At 33.2% G+C, this 21,827-nt stretch overlaps 2 protein-coding genes across 2 annotated transcripts; one reads left to right on the top strand and one right to left on the bottom strand.

Moving 5' to 3' along the window:
- The first annotated feature begins 10,418 nt into the window (after positions 1-10,418).
- LOC100775771 (laccase-17) lies at positions 10,419-13,248 on the top strand. Its single transcript, XM_014770356.2, has 6 exons — positions 10,419-10,576; positions 10,691-10,842; positions 10,969-11,213; positions 11,303-11,431; positions 11,727-12,701; positions 12,879-13,248. Exons 1-6 carry the CDS (start codon positions 10,472-10,474, stop codon positions 13,007-13,009), a joined length of 1,737 nt encoding a protein of 578 aa, XP_014625842.1. The 5' UTR covers positions 10,419-10,471; the 3' UTR covers positions 13,010-13,248.
- Positions 13,249-18,094: 4,846 nt separating this feature from the next.
- On the bottom strand, positions 18,095-20,918 carry LOC100775228 (laccase-17). The gene is made up of 6 exons (XM_041012270.1): positions 20,740-20,918; positions 20,474-20,625; positions 20,104-20,348; positions 19,886-20,014; positions 18,616-19,590; positions 18,095-18,438 (listed from the first exon to the last, which is right to left on the bottom strand). Exons 1-6 carry the CDS (start codon positions 20,842-20,844, stop codon positions 18,308-18,310), a joined length of 1,737 nt encoding a protein of 578 aa, XP_040868204.1. The 5' UTR covers positions 20,845-20,918; the 3' UTR covers positions 18,095-18,307.
- Positions 20,919-21,827: the final 909 nt, after the last annotated feature.

Below are 21,827 nucleotides of genomic sequence, written 5' to 3'. Positions count from 1 at the left end.
GGTCATCTTTTCTTACTGGCATCATTTGGCAGCACGATGCCCCATGTATGCATTTAAGAAAGTGATATGGATCATCCGACTTCCCGTGACAAAATGACGAAACCAAATGCATCACATGCGTGACGATGCAATACAGACATAAACGCGTAGATAGCACGAAAGAGGAACGCACAAGCATGGCAATATCATCAAACAAACATACTGCAGAGACGCACATGAGCATGACATTAAAAGGATATGCATGGTAGTGTTAAGGAAAATGAAACACGCAGCGTGTCTGCTCCGTGTCCTTATTTCAGGAACCTAAATGGGAGGAACTAAAAGAAATTTAGTGATAATTCCCAAGGTGGTCATATCTAGCTTTCAATGGTCTCTAGAGATATCATTCCCTTGGATGCCAATATTGTGGCGGTAGGGACTACCAGCGATAATATATTATCAAAGAGAAAAACTCTAGATGAGGCTTCACTGTCATCAAGCATATTGGAGACTTAGCATGACCACAGATTCACCTCCGATTCCTATGTTACCACGGACTCGGGTATAAGGCCCTTAACAAACTTACCGTGTGGTCAAAAAAGTGTAGGTGTTTGTGTGCATCAAATGAATAAACATTTATCTCATGCATACATTAAAAAATACACTAAAAGCATTCAAGAGTTATATACAAGAACATAAGAGAAATAAAGGGAAACCAACAAAGGGGAAAGCCATAAAAACATTGCACAAGATTAAATGGTCTAACTCTCTAAAAATAGTCCCTAGTGGAGTCACCAACTATCGCAACCTACCCTTCGGCGGGAGGGCGACGCGAGACTCACGGGTGCATCTTCCAAGGAAGGAAAACGCGCGGAGTCGCCACCAACGTTTATTTGAGGAAAACGTTAGAAAAACCAAAAAGTTGTCTACAAACTTAAAGGATAAAGGGTTCGGGAGTTGTTTACATGCGGGGAAGGTATAAGCACCCCACGCATCCTGTAGCATCCCAATTTTTGTAATCTATATTAAAAAGGATTATTATTTATAAATAAATAGAGTTTTAGAAAAATGATGAGATTTTATAAATAAATAAATAAGGAGATATAATTATTAATTAAAATAATGATTTGAGAGAAAATAAAAAGGGTATTTCATTTATTTGTTTGATAGAAAATAAAATAGAGTTTGTTTTTATAAAATAAACAAATAAATAAATATAGAGCAAATAATAGGCTGAGTACCCTAGGTATAAATAGTTATGTTAAGTCAGATGCCTTTTTTGGCCTCATTTTCGTTTTTCCCCTTCTCTCAAAACCCTTTATTTTTCCCGTAGCCCACCAAACCTGTCTAAGAAAAATAACGATCTCGGAATTGTTCACCGTTGGATCGTCGTGAAATTTGAGTACCACGTTAGAAACCCAATTACGAGCATTCTAACCGTTGGGAATTTTAAAATCATATCTGAGCTTAGAGGAAAACCCTTCGCATTGTAGCATTTTAATTTCCCGCAGAAACCCGAAACTGTCTCGGTAAAATTACGATCTCAGTTTCGTTAACCGTTGGATTTTTATGAAATTTGGATATGTTGTTAGAAATGCAATTGCGCACACTTCCACCGTTGGGATTTTTTATATAACATTGGTGAAGGGAGAAAAAGAAATCTCATGAAGACAGTACAAGTGGAGGTTTCAATCTCTTCTCCGTCTCTCTGACGTTTGGGAATTCTATCGGAGCAGTCGGAGGAATAACTGAAGGAATCTTAGGGAACCGCTAGAGATGTTACTATCGCTGGCTGAAGACACGTGAGTCCGCTCAGAGGTAAGGGATGAGTTATTCACAATTGGGGGTTAGTTAGAACATGTGTAGGGATCCTTAGAGAACTAAATTTGGGTTTATTTTGGGATGTTTATTGAATTATAATTTTTCTTTATGATTATAAATACAATATTATTGTGTTCTATGTACCAATTGATGTCCTGATGAGAATTGATTGATAAGCTTGAGTGTTCTTGATGTCTTTGTGTTTGATCCATGATTTTGATACAATTGTGAGAAACTATTTCAGAGGTTTTACATCCCATGTTGTGATAAAATCTTTTGTATAAATTGTTATGTTGAGGTTATGAAATGATGATTCAAACTGTGAGTATGTGATAAATTGAACATGTGACGGGTGATGAAATACATGTGTATTGAGATGAGATGTGTGTATTGAGTTGTGAACTATGAACTGTGCAATCACACAATTGTAAGACCCTTTAAGGGCGACGAGTATTGTGATGGGATCCACTGTGGGAATCCGACGAGTTAAAATGATTTTGAAAACAATTGAGTAAATGTGTGTATTGCATAGTTCATAGGTAAAGTGAATATGATTCATGAGGTGTGATAACATGTTAAATTGAGATTATACCATTGTGATTGGGATTAAGTGTATGTGATCAATTGAGTATGTATATGATTGAGATATATATGTGCGTTGAGTTGTGAACTATGAATTGTACAATCACACGACCATAAGTTCCTTTTAGGGCGACGAGTTAATGCTAAGTCCCTTTTAGGGCGACGAGTTGATGCTAAGTCCCTTTTTGGGCGATGAGTTGATGCTAAGTCCCTTTTTGGGCGACGAGTTAATGTTAAGTCCCTTTAAGGGTGACTAGTTAATGATAAGACCCTTAAAGGGCGACGAGTTAAAATTATTTTGAGAACAATTGAGGAGTCGTGTATTTTGTACAGTTCATAGATAGAGTCTGTGTGCTAAAATATTTTCTGGGTTGGACCTGAATCAGGAGGGAGAGGCCCTGACGAACTCTTCGGAGTGTAGGCCTTGGGGGTCACACGGTTTGAGTGCTCCTTTAAGCCTATGTTGATCCCATATGGTTGGAGCATTCTTGCAAAACACTGTGACCCTGACTGGTCTCCCTATGATATTACCTAGTGAGAGTGACTTGACTTACTATTGTGTGGTTTGTCTTGTCATGTACTCCTAGGCGCCCGACGAGGTTTTTCATTGACATGGTACCACATTGCATATAGGCTTGAGTCTTAGCATAACTGTTGCATACGCTTGCTAATTGTTTATCATGAAATTGATGTGTTATTATGTCTTGATCGGAGTGTGTGATTCTTGTGTATTGTGATTGATGATTGAAAGGTGTGATTGATGGATGAAAAGTGTGATTGATGAATGACAAAGTGATGAAATAATATGAGATATGCTAAGTAAATTGTATTTGGCTACTATATGTTGTGTTGTTTCTCTCTAGTAGTTAGAAATGTGATAACTCACTCCCGGTCTGTTGTTTGTGTTTGGATCCTGTGATGATCTTGAACTTTGTGTTCGGGGGAGCAGATGAATAGGTGGATGACTATGAAGAACCTCATGCTAGAGGACACGGGAACACCACGCTCTGATAGGATGTGACATTAGGATATAGTTTTTATATTAATTGCATGAAACTTAGATGGTCTTCTTTAAGCCGAGATGACTTTATTATTTATTTGGACAAGTTTGAATATGATGTAGAAGAAAGTGAATGTGAGCCTTTTACCCATTTGAAAGGCTTGTATTTAAAAATATTTTAAAAATACTTTTAATTAATATTTGAATTTTTATTCCTTTATTAATATATATGTGAGGGGTAGAGGGTGTCACACATCCGTCTCAAGGGACGACAGCCTTTAATCAAAGGTGCAAAGTCATGACTTCAATATTTGTTTATTTTTCCTTTTTTATGTTTTTATCTTTTTGGGATCGACAAAAGCGAGACTTTTGCTCCTACGTATCCTCAATTGCGATGAGGAATTCAGACCTACGTAGTTCTTTGGAAAGCAAGAAAGTTATGTGGGGTATTGATTTTAGACTTTTAAACGGTTCATTTTAACCGTTAAGGCATTGGACCTTGAAACGGTTTCAAATGACCTTTTTGCGGGCAAAAGCTTGATTTGTGAGTTGATTTTTGCTTTAGTTTCACTTAGATATTTCTCAACTCATTAAAAGAGAACTTTCAAAGTAAATGTCAGGTTGAAACTTATTTATTTTTTGATTGACCAAGGTTACAACATAAACGATTGAAATTCATTTTAACATCGATTAAGTGAGATTATGGCTTTGAACGATCATTCAAAACTCGTTTAAAACAAAGAAAAAGAATACCAAAAGTAGATGAGATGAAGATGAAAACATATAAAGCAAGAATGAATTCAAAGCTTCGAAATCAAAAACTAATCGGTCGAAGATCGACGAACGACGAAGAACGAACGAAGAACGGCGAAGAACGTTCATAGATTTGATCACGGAAATGTCACGGAAGCGTTACAGAAACGGCTCAACCTTGATTTTGTCCTTCTTTCTTCTTCTCCTCACTAATTTTAGCTGAAATCTAATTGCCCAAGGTGCTGAACCCCTTCCCCTCAGCCTCCAATGCCATTTTATAGGAAAAATGGAGGAGGAGCTTGCCGCCCAGCTCGCCCAGGTGAGCATGTTGCTTCCTCCAGAAGATTCCTGATGGGCCCAGGGCTAAATAACACTCCTAAATTGATCAGTTCACCCTCATTTTGAGTTTTTTGCTCATTTCCTTCAGAAATGTCGCGAAATCTTACGAATCGCGCGACAATTATCTTTAAGTAGCTCAACGTGATTGACAAAAATCCGCATGTCAACAAACAATTGTCCCCAGACAAAATTAGGGTATGACATGTTTGTATGTAGTGTTCTCGTATCTTAAATTTTAGATATTAGTCTTGTTGTGACTAATGTTGGTGCCAGAATCTGTGCAATGTTTACTAGAAGGGAATGAAAGGTAAACAGAATTGGGCACATGAGTTTGTGCCAAATTATTGCCAATATGGCAATATCAGAGCCACAATTTAAAGAACTTTTTAATGGATTAATTTGATCATGTTATTAGTCTTTGATTGCTTAATTAGTTCCTAAAAGCACACTTTCTATGTGGCTGTAAAGTAGTGGGTGATAGCAGCCAATGTGCGGATTCATGTATCAGTCCCACATTGAAGGATATTACAAAAAAGAACTAAATTAGATCCTATAATAGAAAAATGTTTGGGCATTAGTCACTCATGATCCTTCAGGCAGTTAATGGGATATGATGAGTGGGGTGCTTGCCCCAGCCTGGTTTTGACACTTGCTAAGGTTACTCCTAATTAGCATGGCACAACTTACAATCATGATTATGTTGCATAGTGTAGAGCCCGACCAGCTTCACTATGTCTTGCAAAATCCTTACTAAGCTTGACTGTGGATGCACCTACCATGAATCCACAATTTCATAAAATCTTAATGATCAAAAGCAATTTTCTAGAGATAAGTCTCATTGAAATCTAAGTAACAGAATATCTAAAGCAATCCTTCACTATGTCTTACAATCTTAATGAATAACATGTAATAAAATATCTAAAGCTCGGAACACACAACAATAAAAGAAAAACCAGAACATTGTTACATTTGCCATGGCGCTATACACATTACAACAGACACCTAGCTAGCTAGCCATTAAGCATTCAAAGGACACCTAGGTATTCAATACAAGTGAGCATGAGTTACCTCAACCAAAATGAGACCTTGTTAGCACGAGTGAGCACCCCAACCAGACCTAGGTATTCAATACAACATGTTAAATAGAAGAAAGAGTTGCGAAACGTACCTAGGTAAGGTGGCGAGGTGTCACGGTCTCGATAAGGTTGCAGATACAAACAGATATTGTCGTAAAGAAGAAGCTTAGATGGAGAAGAAGAGAGCGCGAGCAAAATAGGGCTCGCGTTTTGATATTTTAAAATGTAAGTCGAACATCAGTTTTCAATACAAAATCGATGTTAACCAAATGATGTTAACGTTAACATCAGTTTTCTGGAAGAAACTAATGTTAACTTATCATACGTTAACATCAGTTTTCTGAAAAACGAATTATTGTTAACATTAGTTTTCCAAGAACCGATGTTAATGTCAGTTCAATAACATTGGGTTTTTAGAAAACTGATGTTAATGGATACACATTATTTATAATTATGTCACCGCGTTTATCTTAACTTCAGTTTTGTCAAAAATCGATGTTAAATCTACTTTTTGTAGTAGTGTAACCATATCTATAATTTATTTTCATTTTTACTTCTTTTATAAAATATTAATAGTTTCATCCACTAATTAATATTTTTATTAAAAAAGGCCCATTTCACCACAACAAATATTATCATGAGTCAGGTGAAAAACTAATTATAAGTCAAAGCTCAAAGCTACAAGCATCCAACAAGCTAAAAGGTGCATCTTCATCATCTAATGAGGAAGTTTATCAAATCTCACAAAGTTCATTAAGAAAAGGGCGAATAAACAAACTGTCACAAGTCAAAGTCCAAAGCTACAACCATCCAAGAAGTCAAAAGATGCATCTCCATCATCAAAAGAAGAAGAAAGTCCATTAAAGAAAAATGTGAAAAAAAAATTGTCATAAGTAAAAGCTCAGAGCTACAAGCATCTAATAAGTCAAAAGATGCATCTTCATCATCAAATGAAGTTTATTCAATCTTAGAAAGTCCATTAAGGAGGAGAAAGATGAATAAACAAACTGTTTTGACATCCTCTGATGAAGAGTCAATATTACTTCAAAGTTTAAAAAGGAGCACACAAAAAAAAAAATCAAAAACAGGTTATCAACAAAAGCAAATAAATACAAAAAGTCTATTTAAATGAATAATTTTTTGTATTTTATTCGCATCATTTTTATGTTTTTTCCATTATGGTTGACTATTTTTCTTTCATTAAATATATTTCTTTGGTTGTTTTATTACGTCAATTTCACTTTATTCTTACACTGCTCTTATAAAATTTATACACATAACATTTACTTTTATCTTCAGATTAATCAAATTTAGTCAAGTGATCAGTCTCCAATTTTAAAATATTCTCTTATAAATATAATAATAAATAAAAAATATCTTAATTTATACATAATTTTTTATCACCTTTAACAGAAAATAATATAAAATATTATTAAAAATTATATTTTTAAATTTAATTTATCAGACAAATAATTTATTTAAATATTTCTTTAATTATTTATAAACCCGTTCAACGTTCAACGCGCACGAGATATATCTCTAGTTCCTTTTACAATATGAGCCTTTAATGGAATCTGACAGCTCACATTTTGGCTTCAGAGAGTAGGAGAGGATTAGGGATGGGAATAGGCTAGGTCGGCCTACAGGGGCCTACGACCTGGCCTACATAAAGTCTGGCCTGACCTGGCCTATTTAATTAAAAGGCTAGGCTCAGACATTTTTAAAAGCCTATTAAATTAAATAGGTCAGGCTTAGACTTATTAAAAAGCCTTATAAGCCTGATAGGCCGGCCTATATATATATATATATATATATATATATATATATATATATATATATATATATATTATTTTTTGGGTACAATTAATATTATTTTTTTAAAAAATTAGCAGATTCCATTCCTATAATTAAGTAAAATTTTAATTACAAGGTGTGAGTTTCTTTATATTTCTCATTATTTTTATTAGTTTTCTTATTTCTGTTAATAATTCCTTTTTCTATTCCTATTAGGTTTCCTTTTTCTTTTATTACGTTACTATATTCTAGAGCAAATAAAAATCATATCCTATCATATCCTACGTTCCTATACAAAAATCATATCTTATCATATCCTATTATGTACCTATACAAAAATCATATCTTATCATATCCTATTACGTTCATATACAAAAATCATATCCTATCATATCTTATCTTATGGTGAATATGGAGGAGCTAATGATGAAATGACATTACTATTAATTTTATTGGTAGATATTTTATGCACCGATTTTGTTCAAATAGAATGGAGATGTAGGCTTTATTTTTTTGTTGTAATAATTAATATGTTGGTTTGATAGACTTGGATGATACTATCTCAAGTATGAGGTTTTCTTTTGTTTTAGATTATTTTATATCATTTGGTGATTTCCGTTTATATTATTAATATATTTTTAAGACTACCAACTAAATTAACGTTAGATTAAAAATTAAGGCAAATTATATATTAAGGCCTTGTTTAGCCTATGATAGAAGGTGTGTTATTTTTTTTTGGTAAAAATAACTAGGAATATTAAAGATTTAATGTGAAGAAGATTTTTAAATAGGCTTTTAAATAGGCTATTAGGCCAGACTATACTTTTAAAAAGGTCAGGCCGAGTCAAAATAAAAGTCTTTGATAGGCTATAGGCCAGGCTCAGGCCTCAAAAATTAATCGTAGGCTAGGCTCAGGTCTTTTAAAGCCTGGCCTGACCTGACCTGACCTATTCCCACCCCTAGAGAGGATCCGCATTCGTCCGTTACAGTTTTTTTTTTTTTCATTGCTGAATGTAATTGCGTCAAGTAATATGTTGAATCATTTGAACTTTGTACGGGTAACTGGTGAGCTGGTGGAGAAGGATATTCGAGTAACGATGAAGGTTTAATCATATTTAGAACATAAAACTACCTGTATTAAAAAAATGAAAGACTTTTTAGGCCATAGAGTTGGAAGTTGGAACAATGAAATGAAACAAGTCAAACCTCACAAGTAACAAACTAAACCATAATTATGAATGGAAAAAAAGTGGTTCATCTTCGCAGTCTTTTTAATTTTGTTTTTGGACGAAAGACTAAAAGTTCTATATATCATACATTGTTTCAAAAAATTAGACTAATAATTGCACTGTTGAAAATATTAGTTTATACTTCGTTGATTTGGTCATTGGAATATAAATTAAATCAGAAATAATTAAATATGTTTTTAATATTATATAATCTATTAATTAAGAAAGTAATATTTCATTATTAGGAAACTAATATAATATCATAAGAAAATTATATTAAATGAAAATTTAAATTGATATAAAATGATTTTTTAAGTTAAATATCCTTGTACTTGACAAGTATAAAACTAATCCTTGAGACATGCATAAAGATTACCGCTCTTCAATAAAATCTTTTCTATACATATGACTAGAAAATTAAATGGAAAAGACTATACATGATATAAAAGGTTAAAACTATATATACATGATATTAGATAATAAAAAAATCAATAACAAAAGGTTATATAAGAATTCATATGTGAACCTTATATATGAACCTTTATTATAACAAGTCATAGTTTCTAAAGCTCAATGTTGCAAGAGTTGCTTTTGTTACCCTAATTTAAAATTCACAGCATACTGTAAGCGTATGGATGCGTTTTAACAACTAACATAATATAATATTTATTTAACTGATTTTTAATTTATAAAAACATATCATGAATTTATTCTTAAAATATATTGAGATAAATTTAAAACTAATAAAAATAATAAAATTCTTCATAAATTTAAATAAATTTCTAATAAGCTTATACAAATTCCCCCCAAATGAGAATTCACTATAGTGCTAATTGATGAATTATCAAAAAAAAGGCTACCAACAAAATTTGAACACATAATCCTTTTATTGACATTACTTAGTCTTTCTCAAAAAAATTAAGATGTTATTTAATCATACCATCTATAAGACAACAAGATTCAATGAGCAATAAAATAATTTATACATAAACAACACACGTAGAAACACGACTTCTTGTGAAATCATATATCAAAACTGAATATTAATGGCTTTTATTTTGAAATAGTTAATTTTAAAATGATACATGGCTTTTATTTTGTTCCTTTAATGTATTAATTTCGTATTCGCAAGACTGTTGAAATCATGGTAAAAAGGAGAGAATTTGCTTGAGAAGAATCAGAAAATTAATGGAATGAAAGAAATGATTAGGATGGAGGCATATGAGTAGTATATTATTAGTTGCGATGTACTAACTAATGCTAATCATATATCTTTTTTCTTTTGTTTTATATTTCCATGCACACGAGGTCACACCGCCTAAGGCTTGTTGTATGTCTATGAATCTGAGTAGTTGATGAAAATAGCTTCAAATAAATTTCGGCTATATTCATTCCGTGCAAATTAGATCTCTGCTTTAAGGTAATAAAAAAATCTAACACCGACATCTGGTCTTCAGCTTAGAAAGTGACATATTAGATAGAAATACTCTTTACTTTGGGAACAAGAACATTGGTTGAGAGAGTTACATGTGACCAATGATGTACTCAATCTTCACTTCAGTTTCTTTCAGATGCCATCTTGGCTTGCATACACAACATTACTATTTACAAATAGGTTTTACTAACACCAAATTGTTTTGTTAAGTGGTTGGAGTTGCATAAGAAGGAGGTCAAACTAATTTGAATGCCTTTGACACTACTCTTAAGTTGTTCTAACAACGGTTCTCGTTAAAACACAGCAATGTTGATTCAGCTTCTCCTTCAATCGGATAATATTGTGCCACCTAATCATATACTTCCACTGCTATATATATATAGCCCACCATTTTGTCCCATTCCATCACATCCTAGTTCAAACTCCCTGTAAAAACAGAGTTTCAACTTTCAATATAAAAAATATGGGTGTTTCTCTTGTTAAAATCCCATTATTCCTTTTGTCATTAATCATTTTTGGCATATTTGAGCATGCTCTGGCGGGTACTACTAGACACTACCATTTTGAAGTACTTTCCAATAGCACTCATTACCTTTCTCAATTTTACATTTCCTTTGCTTTTAGTTATTTTGTTCGTCTATTGGCTCTGTAAGTAATAAATTGTATTTATGTACTTACATAGATAAGGCACCAAAATGTGACACGACTGTGCCACACAAAGAGCATGGTGACAGTGAATGGTCAGTTTCCAGGACCTCGCATTGTAGCCAGAGAGGGAGACCGTCTTCTTATCAAAGTGACTAACCATGTTTCGAACAATATCACCATTCACTGGTAAGTAGCATTTTGTGTTGAGATTAAAAAAGAAAAAAAAAGTTGCAATAAGAATAAGTCTAGTGACCTTGTTATGATTTGAACATAGCAATAATGTGTCATAAAACTTGTCACTATTTGAAATAGGCATGGAATTAGACAACTTCAATCAGGGTGGGCTGATGGGCCAGCATATGTGACTCAATGCCCCATTCAAAGAGGCCAAAGTTATGTCTACAATTACACCATTGTTGGGCAGAGAGGCACTCTCTGGTGGCATGCTCACATTTCATGGTTAAGATCAACTTTGTATGGTCCTCTCATCATTCTTCCCAAGCTCAATGCTCAATATCCTTTTGCCAAACCCCACAAGGAAGTTCCTATCGTATTTGGTAATCAAAATACTAGAGATCAACCTTAGTCGATCCATTTCTTAATTTTCATAAGCTAATCATGGTTTCACACAATTTTTTTTTTCCAGGAGAATGGTGGAATGCAGATCCTGAGGCAGTCATAACCCAAGCCCTTCAAACCGGTGGAGGACCAAATGTATCCGATGCTTACACAATTAATGGACTTCCAGGGCCATTGTATAACTGCTCTGACAAAGGTATCAAGAGTTTGGACACTATTAATCAACATGACTGCTTTAGGAATAGTCACTAGATGCTAGAAGATTAAAGAAAATAATTAATTTACAAAAATCAAAACATCACAATAGCTGATATGAGACAACAAATGGCACACAAGAACTGCCTTAAGGAAAGCATATATTATTTTAAGCACAAATTTGGACATTAGCATAGTACTTAGTACAGACTACAAGAAATTATAGACTTGCTATGAAATGTTAACTATCAGTAATATGTGTTTGTTGATTCAATGTATGATGACATTGTTCACAGATACATTCAAGCTGAAGGTGAAGCCAGGGAAGATTTACCTTCTACGTTTGATCAATGCCGCACTGAATGATGAGCTATTCTTCAGCATTGCGAACCACACCCTCACAGTAGTTGAAGCAGATGCAGTTTACGTAAAACCATTTGCAACCAACACCATCCTTATTACCCCTGGCCAAACCACTAATGTTCTTCTCAAAACCAAATCTCATTACCCCAACGCCACATTCCTCATGACTGCTAGACCATATGCTAGTGGCCTTGGCACTTTTGACAACACAACTGTGGCTGGCATACTGCAATATAAAACCCCACCAAATACTCATCATTCAGCTGCTTCACTGAAAAATCTTCCACTCCTCAAACCTATTCTCCCTGCACTCAATGACACTTCTTTTGCCACAAAATTCAACAACAAACTCCGCAGCTTAGCAAGTGCTCAGTTTCCAGCCAATGTACCCCAGAAAGTTGATACGCACTTTTTCTTCACAGTGGGCCTTGGCACAACTCCCTGCCCACAAAACCAAACTTGTCAAGGACCCACCAATGCAACAAAATTTGCAGCATCAGTGAACAATGTCTCTTTTATACAACCAACCACTGCACTTCTTCAAACCCACTTCTTTGGACAATCCAATGGAGTTTACACAGCTGACTTCCCAGCCAAACCATTGATTCCATTCAACTATACTGGCACTCCACCAAACAACACCATGGTGAGCAATGGGACAAAGGTTGTGGTTCTTCCCTTCAACACAAGTGTAGAGCTAGTGATGCAGGACACCAGCATTCTTGGTGCTGAAAGTCACCCTCTCCATTTGCATGGCTTTAACTTCTTTGCTGTTGGTCAAGGTTTTGGTAACTTTGATCCAAATAAGGACCCTGCAAACTTCAATCTTCTTGACCCAATTGAGAGAAACACAGTGGGAGTCCCATCTGGTGGATGGGTTGCTATCAGATTCCTAGCAGATAATCCAGGTTGGTTGCATTAATGCTTCATATTGCTTTCAAACTTTAGTGCATAGTTTTTTCACATTATAAAATTCACATTTTAGTTCAAAAAATGTTATGCTTCATTTTGATAAATTAGAAATATGAAAAAAAGAAAAAGAAAAGAAGAATGTAGCATGCAATCTTATTTAATTGTGTATTCAGGGGTATGGTTCATGCATTGTCACTTGGAAGTGCACACAAGCTGGGGTCTTAAGATGGCATGGGTTGTGTTGGATGGAAAACTCCCAAATCAGAAGCTGTTTCCACCGCCAGCTGATCTTCCCAAGTGTTAACAAAGCCTCGAATTCCTTCAGTTTGTTTCAACAATGAGCAATTGCTTCTAACCAGTTGCTTCAATTTTTTTATTTTTTATTTCCGTTTTCGGGTGAAAAAGGAGTTGAGGCTTGAATTGAGATTGAGGTTGGACTTTTTCCTTTCTTTGGCTGAGAATTTTATTTATAGAAGGCGTCTTTGTCTACAAAATTGTAATCAATTAATTTGAATGAAAAATCTTCATGAATATATTATTATTATCAATGTTTTTTTTTTCATGTTACTGTTACAAAAATAAATTGTGAGACTTGGCTGCTTGCGAAGAGAACAAAAGTGTATCCTAGATTTCAATTAGGAATGGAAATAAGCTGCACCTTAAATACAGTCTATCATCTAACTTTTTTAAAGCATTTCCTAACGTGATTTGTTAAATAAAAAGGTCCTGAGTTTGAGCTTTTTAAAAGACTATTATTTAAATAGGTTAGATTTTGTTTAAAGATAAATAAGTTAGACTTAAACTTATAAAAAAAATCATGTCAGACCCAATAGAACAACATTTATGTATATAATATAATAAAAAATACTCATATTATACCAAAAAATATTATTAATTAAATTAATTTATGATATATAAAGGAGTTATATAACTTTGAATTATCTTTATAGGAACGGAGTTTTATCATATCATGACTTTTACCTTTGTTCTTCCTATGCATTTTACATTAGTTTTTTTTTTCAATTAATTCGACTTTTATATTAGTTTGATGACTTTAATAGAAACAGACATTCCTTGATAGTAAGATTAAATTGTCAATGCATAATCTTACAATTATCAAGTAATGTCTGTCTATTTCCGTTAACGTTTTAGGCAGCATGACACAAGAAGAATAATGTGACAATAATACCATGTATCCTCTACACCAAATTCTTTCTTCAATTCCCTCTACAACCCTCTTTGTCGGGGTGCTGTCGTGCGATCTATTTAAAATTGAGGCTTAAGTTTGACCTATTAACTATAATAGGCATTTTTGTAGGCTTAGTTTGATTTTGTAAAAGTTTGATATAACCTATTAGCTTATTTAAAAGTTTACTTTTCATTGGGACGGCTAAATAAGAAGTCAAACATAATTTAAAACTTGACACAGACCCACACGATGCGTGGGTTTATAAATAATTAAAGAAATATTAATTAAATTATTTGTTTGATAAATTAAATTTAAAAATATAATTGTCAATGATATTTTATATCATTTTCTGTTAAAGGAGATAAAAAATTACATATAAATTAAGATATTTTTTTATTTATCAATATATTTATAAGGAATATTCTAAAATTAAAAGTTGACCACTCAACTAAAGTTGATTAACGTGAAGATAAAAGTAAGCGTTATATATAAAAGAAATATAAGAATAAAGTGAAATTGACATAATAAAGTAGTCAAAGAAATATATTCAATGAAAGAAAAATAGTTAATCATAATGGTCAAAAATATAAAAATGATGTGAATATAACACCGAAAATTGTTCATTTAAATAGACTTTTTGTATTTATTTCCTTTTGCTGGTAACCTATTGTTTATTTTTTTTTTTGTTCCTTTTTAAACTTTGATGTAAGATTGACTCTTCACCATAGGATGTCAAAACAGTTTGTTTATTTGTCTTTCTCCTTAACGGACTTTCTGAGATTGAACAAAAATAAAAGTTTGTTTGCAAAGGATATACAATATTGGGGGTATGTCAACCTTATTTGCATTTTGGATGCGAAGGAGTTTAGATGTTGTTGTGCATCTCGATCGAACATTGAACATATATTGTGAATGTTGCTACACCGGTGTTATCATAGACTTTCAATTGTATATTAACCTAAAAAAGATTTTAAATTTTTTAATATTTATTTAATTGTTATAAAAAATAATTCATTATATATAAAACATTAAACCTTGTTGTTGGGTACTTGGATGGCTTTTTGCATTCTCCATAAATGTATTGATTTCTCTCTTTTGTAATCTTCTTTTAACATCTTTCACATGCAACATAATTCCAACCAAACGTATCGTCGATCTCATTGATTGTTGCATGAATTGTGAACACATTATCCTATTATTTTATATATGTTAAAACTAATTAAAAGTAAAGTATTATTGAATATTATGAATATGAAGGTCATGGTAGATTAGCATACCCGTTACTCTCATACCTATTTCATGGATGTATCTTGCAAAGATCTTCTATCTTTTTTACATTCTCTTGTCAAGATCAACGTTGGTAGAACTTTGAGAAGATATTTCTTTTATTTGATGTTCCTCCATTTTTTTCTACAAAGTAGTTATTTAGAATAAAATTTATAATTTGTTAACTACGTCAATCAAAGAATTAAAATAAATTAATGATTTTTTTGTTGAATTTACAAAATGTGTATAATAAAATAAAACAAAAGAAGGAAGTTCATTTTACCCTATCTTGAACTTTGCAAAAATCAGGATTATTTAGGTTGATATAGATCCTTATACTTGAAGTTGAGTTAATTGAATACTCATATGAAAAATAATTATTAAAATATAATTGTTAGTAAATTAAAATTATTATAGTAAATAAAATATAAAAAAATATATTGTAAGCAAAAAGTATGATATAGACATAATTGAATTGAAATTATTTATTTATTAAATGAGTTGAAATGAAAACAATACTTAAGATAGTAAAGAAACATCTCAAATAAAAGAAATATCAAATTAAATAAACATGCTAATATAAAAATAAAGGGATAGGAAATTCTGGATAATTTTTATTTAAATGTTATTCAAAAATTATATATATGTATATATAACTTAATATAAAAATTAAATTTAGAAAAATAATTTCAATTTTTTCATTCTCCAAATCATCAATTTTGCTGATGTGACAACATAATAGTGAAAAATTCAGCTTATATATATTATCCTTTGAATGTTTCCTAAATTATGTATAGTGTATAAGTTCTCCTCTTGTAAAATATTATTAAATTTTGAAATCATATTCTTTGATATCGCTACATGTAGTGGAGTTTCCTGTTACAGTATATTTAAAAGTGCAAATCGGATTAAAATTAAAAATATTAAATAAATTTAATCAATATAAAATTTGTTTAGAGTAATTTAATGTTAAAAAATTGCATTTTGTGATATGTAATATTGGAGATAGTAAATAAATTTATATTTATAATAGTTAAAGTTGATGTAAAATATATTTTTTACAAACTAATATGAAAAATAAATAATTTTCAAATTTATTTAACCAACATATTTTTTTATAGATTAGTTTGAAAATTAATTTTAGATCATGAACTTTTTTATGTGAAATATTTATTTTTATTTATATTTATAGAGTAGAAAATATATTAGAATTTAAAAATTACTAATATGAAAAATTGAATGATTTATAAAATGTAAAAGAAAATGGCTATAGAATGTAATATAGAACATTGAAGAATGAAGTTATGAAACATTTGGAGGTCAGTAAGATTGAATATGTCTCAATATAGGTTTTGTTGTGTTAAGAGCAACATTGAAGAAGGAATAAGAAAAAAAGAAGTGATAGATATAAAAGGAGAATGCTCTCTTTTTTCCACATCATCAATTTTACTTATGTGGCAGCCTAATAGTGAGGAGTGAGATTGAATTGAAATGTTTTGATATAAGTTTTGTGGCAAATTTCTCAAACTAGGTTACTTTTAGAAAGTAATTCCAAAAGGGGCTGTTTGAAACTTTTTCCGGGGGGGGGGGGGGTCTGTTTTGAAGGGGACTCGCCAGTGGGGTGGCGAGTTGGACACGTGGCAGCGCCTGGGGGACTCGCCAGTGGGTTGGCGAGTTGCTGTCCACGTGAAGGGATTCTCACAAATTTGAATTTTCAATTTCGAGCATTTGACATATATGGCCTCAAATGGACATTCCTATCAAAAGTTATACGCGTTGAAGTTAAAAATTTTTTTTCCGTAAAAAGCATTTCGTCAGTACGAGTGGCGGGACCCGCCACGTGGACAGCAACTCGCCAACCCCACTGGCGAGTCCCCCAGCGCTGCCACTGTCCACTCGCCAACCCACTCGATCCCCAAAACAGACCCCCCCCGGAAAAAGTTTCAAAACAGCCCCTTTTGGACCCCCGTACAGCACCCCCCCCTGCGTCCCCAGCGCCACGGTCCACTCGCCACCCACTGGCGAGTCCCCTTCAAAACAGACCCCCCCCGGAAAAAGTTTCAAACAGCCCCTTTTGGGAATTACTTTCTAAAAGTAACCTAGTTTGAGAAATTTGCCTAAGTTTTGTTATATTGTGAGTAACATTCAAGAAGGAAAAAGGAAAAGAGAAGTGATAGATACAAAAGGAGAATGTTCTCATTTCTTCACATAATTTTATTGACATGGCAACATAATTGTGAGAAACTTAGCTTTTATAATCCACCTTTAAATAATAATATATAACAAAAAAAAGTCACCCCTTCCATTGCTATTAAAATTTAGTTTTTAAATAAATAAAAATCTAAAACACTAATGTAAGAGACACTAAAAAAAAATACTAACTCATCTAGTGTGATATGATTAACATAATGAAACTAATATAAAAGTCGAATTGATAAAAAAAAAAAACTAATGTAAAATGCATACGAAGAACTAAGGTGAAAGTCATATGATATGACAAGGCTCCGTTCCTATAAAGATAATTCAAAGTTAACTCCATTATATATCATAAATTAATTTATTTAATAATTTTTGGTGTAATATGAGTATTTTTTATTATATTATATAGATAAATAAGTTGATCTGATAGGTCTAACATAATTTTTTATAAGTTTAAGTCTAACTTATTTATCTATAAACAAAATCTAACCTATTTAAATAATAGTCTTTTAAAAATCTCAAACTCAGAACCTTTTTATTTAACAAATCACGTTAGGAAATGCTTTAAAAAGGTTAGATGATAGACCCGTATTTAATGTGAAGCTTATTTCCATTCCTAATTGAAATCTAGGATACACTTTTGTTCTCTTCACAAGCAGCCAAGTCTCACAATTTATTTTTGTTACAGTAACATGAAAAAAAAAACATTGATAATAATAATATATTCATGAAGATTTTTCATTCAAAATAATTTATTACAATTTTGTAGACAAAGACACCTATAAATAAAATTCTCAGCCAAAGAAAGGAAAAAGTCCAACCTCAATCTCAATTCAAGCCTCAACTCCTTTTTCACCCGAAAACGGAAATAAAAAATAAAAAAATTGAAGCAACTGGTTAGAAGCAATTGCTCATTGTTGAAACAAACTGAAGGAATTCGAGGCTTTGTTAACACTTGGGAAGATCAGCTGGCGGTGGAAACAGCTTCTGATTTGGGAGTTTTCCATCCAACACAACCCATGCCATCTTAAGACCCCAGCTTGTGTGCACTTCCAAGTGACAATGCATGAACCATACCCCTGAATACACAATTAAATAAGATTGCATGCTACATTCTTCTTTTCTTTTTCTTTTTTTCATATTTCTAATTTATCAAAATGAAGCATAACATTTTTTGAACTAAAATGTGAATTTTATAATGTGAAAAAACTATGCACTAAAGTTTGAAAGCAATATGAAGCATTAATGCAACCAACCTGGATTATCTGCTAGGAATCTGATAGCAACCCATCCACCAGATGGGACTCCCACTGTGTTTCTCTCAATTGGGTCAAGAAGATTGAAGTTTGCAGGGTCCTTATTTGGATCAAAGTTACCAAAACCTTGACCAACAGCAAAGAAGTTAAAGCCATGCAAATGGAGAGGGTGACTTTCAGCACCAAGAATGCTGGTGTCCTGCATCACTAGCTCTACACTTGTGTTGAAGGGAAGAACCACAACCTTTGTCCCATTGCTCACCATGGTGTTGTTTGGTGGAGTGCCAGTATAGTTGAATGGAATCAATGGTTTGGCTGGGAAGTCAGCTGTGTAAACTCCATTGGATTGTCCAAAGAAGTGGGTTTGAAGAAGTGCAGTGGTTGGTTGTATAAAAGAGACATTGTTCACTGATGCTGCAAATTTTGTTGCATTGGTGGGTCCTTGACAAGTTTGGTTTTGTGGGCAGGGAGTTGTGCCAAGGCCCACTGTGAAGAAAAAGTGCGTATCAACTTTCTGGGGTACATTGGCTGGAAACTGAGCACTTGCTAAGCTGCGGAGTTTGTTGTTGAATTTTGTGGCAAAAGAAGTGTCATTGAGTGCAGGGAGAATAGGTTTGAGGAGTGGAAGATTTTTCAGTGAAGCAGCTGAATGATGAGTATTTGGTGGGGTTTTATATTGCAGTATGCCAGCCACAGTTGTGTTGTCAAAAGTGCCAAGGCCACTAGCATATGGTCTAGCAGTCATGAGGAATGTGGCGTTGGGGTAATGAGATTTGGTTTTGAGAAGAACATTAGTGGTTTGGCCAGGGGTAATAAGGATGGTGTTGGTTGCAAATGGTTTTACGTAAACTGCATCTGCTTCAACTACTGTGAGGGTGTGGTTCGCAATGCTGAAGAATAGCTCATCATTCAGTGCGGCATTGATCAAACGTAGAAGGTAAATCTTCCCTGGCTTCACCTTCAGCTTGAATGTATCTGTGAACAATGTCATCATACATTGAATCAACAAACACATATTACTGATAGTTAACATTTCATAGCAAGTCTATAATTTCTTGTAGTCTGTACTAAGTACTATGCTAATGTCCAAATTTGTGCTTAAAATAATATATGCTTTCCTTAAGGCAGTTCTTGTGTGCCATTTGTTGTCTCATATCAGCTATTGTGATGTTTTGATTTTTGTAAATTAATTATTTTCTTTAATCTTCTAGCATCTAGTGACTATTCCTAAAGCAGTCATGTTGATTAATAGTGTCCAAACTCTTGATACCTTTGTCAGAGCAGTTATACAATGGCCCTGGAAGTCCATTAATTGTGTAAGCATCGGATACATTTGGTCCTCCACCGGTTTGAAGGGCTTGGGTTATGACTGCCTCAGGATCTGCATTCCACCATTCTCCTGGAAAAAAAAAATTGTGTGAAACCATGATTAGCTTATGAAAATTAAGAAATGGATCGACTAAGGTTGATCTCTAGTATTTTGATTACCAAATACGATAGGAACTTCCTTGTGGGGTTTGGCAAAAGGATATTGAGCATTGAGCTTGGGAAGAATGATGAGAGGACCATACAAAGTTGATCTTAACCATGAAATGTGAGCATGCCACCAGAGAGTGCCTCTCTGCCCAACAATGGTGTAATTGTAGACATAACTTTGGCCTCTTTGAATGGGGCATTGAGTCACATATGCTGGCCCATCAGCCCACCCTGATTGAAGTTGTCTAATTCCATGCCTATTTCAAATAGTGACAAGTTTTATGACACATTATTGCTATGTTCAAATCATAACAAGGTCACTAGACTTATTCTTATTGCAACTTTTTTTTCTTTTTTAATCTCAACACAAAATGCTACTTACCAGTGAATGGTGATATTGTTCGAAACATGGTTAGTCACTTTGATAAGAAGACGGTCTCCCTCTCTGGCTACAATGCGAGGTCCTGGAAACTGACCATTCACTGTCACCATGCTCTTTGTGTGGCACAGTCGTGTCACATTTTGGTGCCTTATCTATGTAAGTACATAAACACAATTTATTACTTACAGAGCCAATAGACGAACAAAATAACTAAAAGCAAAGGAAATGTAAAATTGAGAAAGGTAATGAGTACTATTGGAAAGTACTTCAAAATGGTAGTGTCTAGTAGTACCCGCCAGAGCATGCTCAAATATGCCAAAAATGATTAATGACAAAAGGAATAATGGGATCTGAAAAAGGGAAACACCCATATTTCTCTCTCAATGTGTGAAGTTTGATCTTGAAACTTAGTTATTACACAAGGAGTTTGAACTGAGAGTTGATTGATGCAACGGGACAAAATTATGTGCTATATATAGAAGTGGATCAGTGGAAGGATGTGTGATTAGGTGGCTCAATATTGCTGTGTTTGAACGAGTACAGTTGTAGAACTACTTTAGAGTAGTGTCAAAGACATTCAAATTAGTTTGACCTCCTTCTTGTGCAAGTTTAACTCCTTAACCAAACAATTTGGTGTTGTAAAACCCACTTTCATTAGTAATGTGTTGTAATGTATGCAAAATGGCATCTGAAAGGAACTGAAGTGAAGATTGAGTACATCATTGGTCAAATGTAACTCTCTCAACCAATGTTCTTGTTCCCAAAGTAAGATTGTTTCTATCTAATGTCACTTTCAAAGTTCAAGGCCAGATGTTGGTGTTGTACTTTTTTCATTACCTTTAAACAGAGATCTAATTTGCACGGAATGAATATAGCCGAAATTCAATTGAAGTGATTTTTTCTACCACATAGATTCATAGAAATATAGCAAGCCTTAGGTGTGGCCTCGTGTGCACGGAAATTGAAAAAAAAATATGATTAGCATTACCGTTTTTAGTTTGTTCTCATTTCAATTAAATGATTAGTTACATGGTCACTAATAGTATACAATTCATATGCCTCCATCCTAATCATTTCTTTCATTCCATTAATTTTCTTATTCTTCTCACTCAATCTCTCTCCTTTCTACCATGATTTCAACAATAAGTTTTGCAAATATGAAATTAATACATTAAAGGAACAAAACAAAAGCCGTGTGTCACTTTTAAATTAACTATTTATTCAACTCGTGGATACTGTGATACTGATGCTCAATTATGATATATGATTCCGAAGAAGTCATTTATCTTTAGAGAAGGAATTATCCATGTCCATGTAAAAAGTTTTACACTATCTATACATTAATATTAAACTC

Source organism: Glycine max, chromosome 18 (genome assembly GCF_000004515.6).
Source record: "Glycine max cultivar Williams 82 chromosome 18, Glycine_max_v4.0, whole genome shotgun sequence".
Lineage (NCBI taxonomy): Eukaryota > Viridiplantae > Streptophyta > Magnoliopsida > Fabales > Fabaceae > Glycine > Glycine max.
Note: the sequence above shows the minus strand (reverse complement) of the source record. Positions and strands in the feature narration are given on the sequence as shown.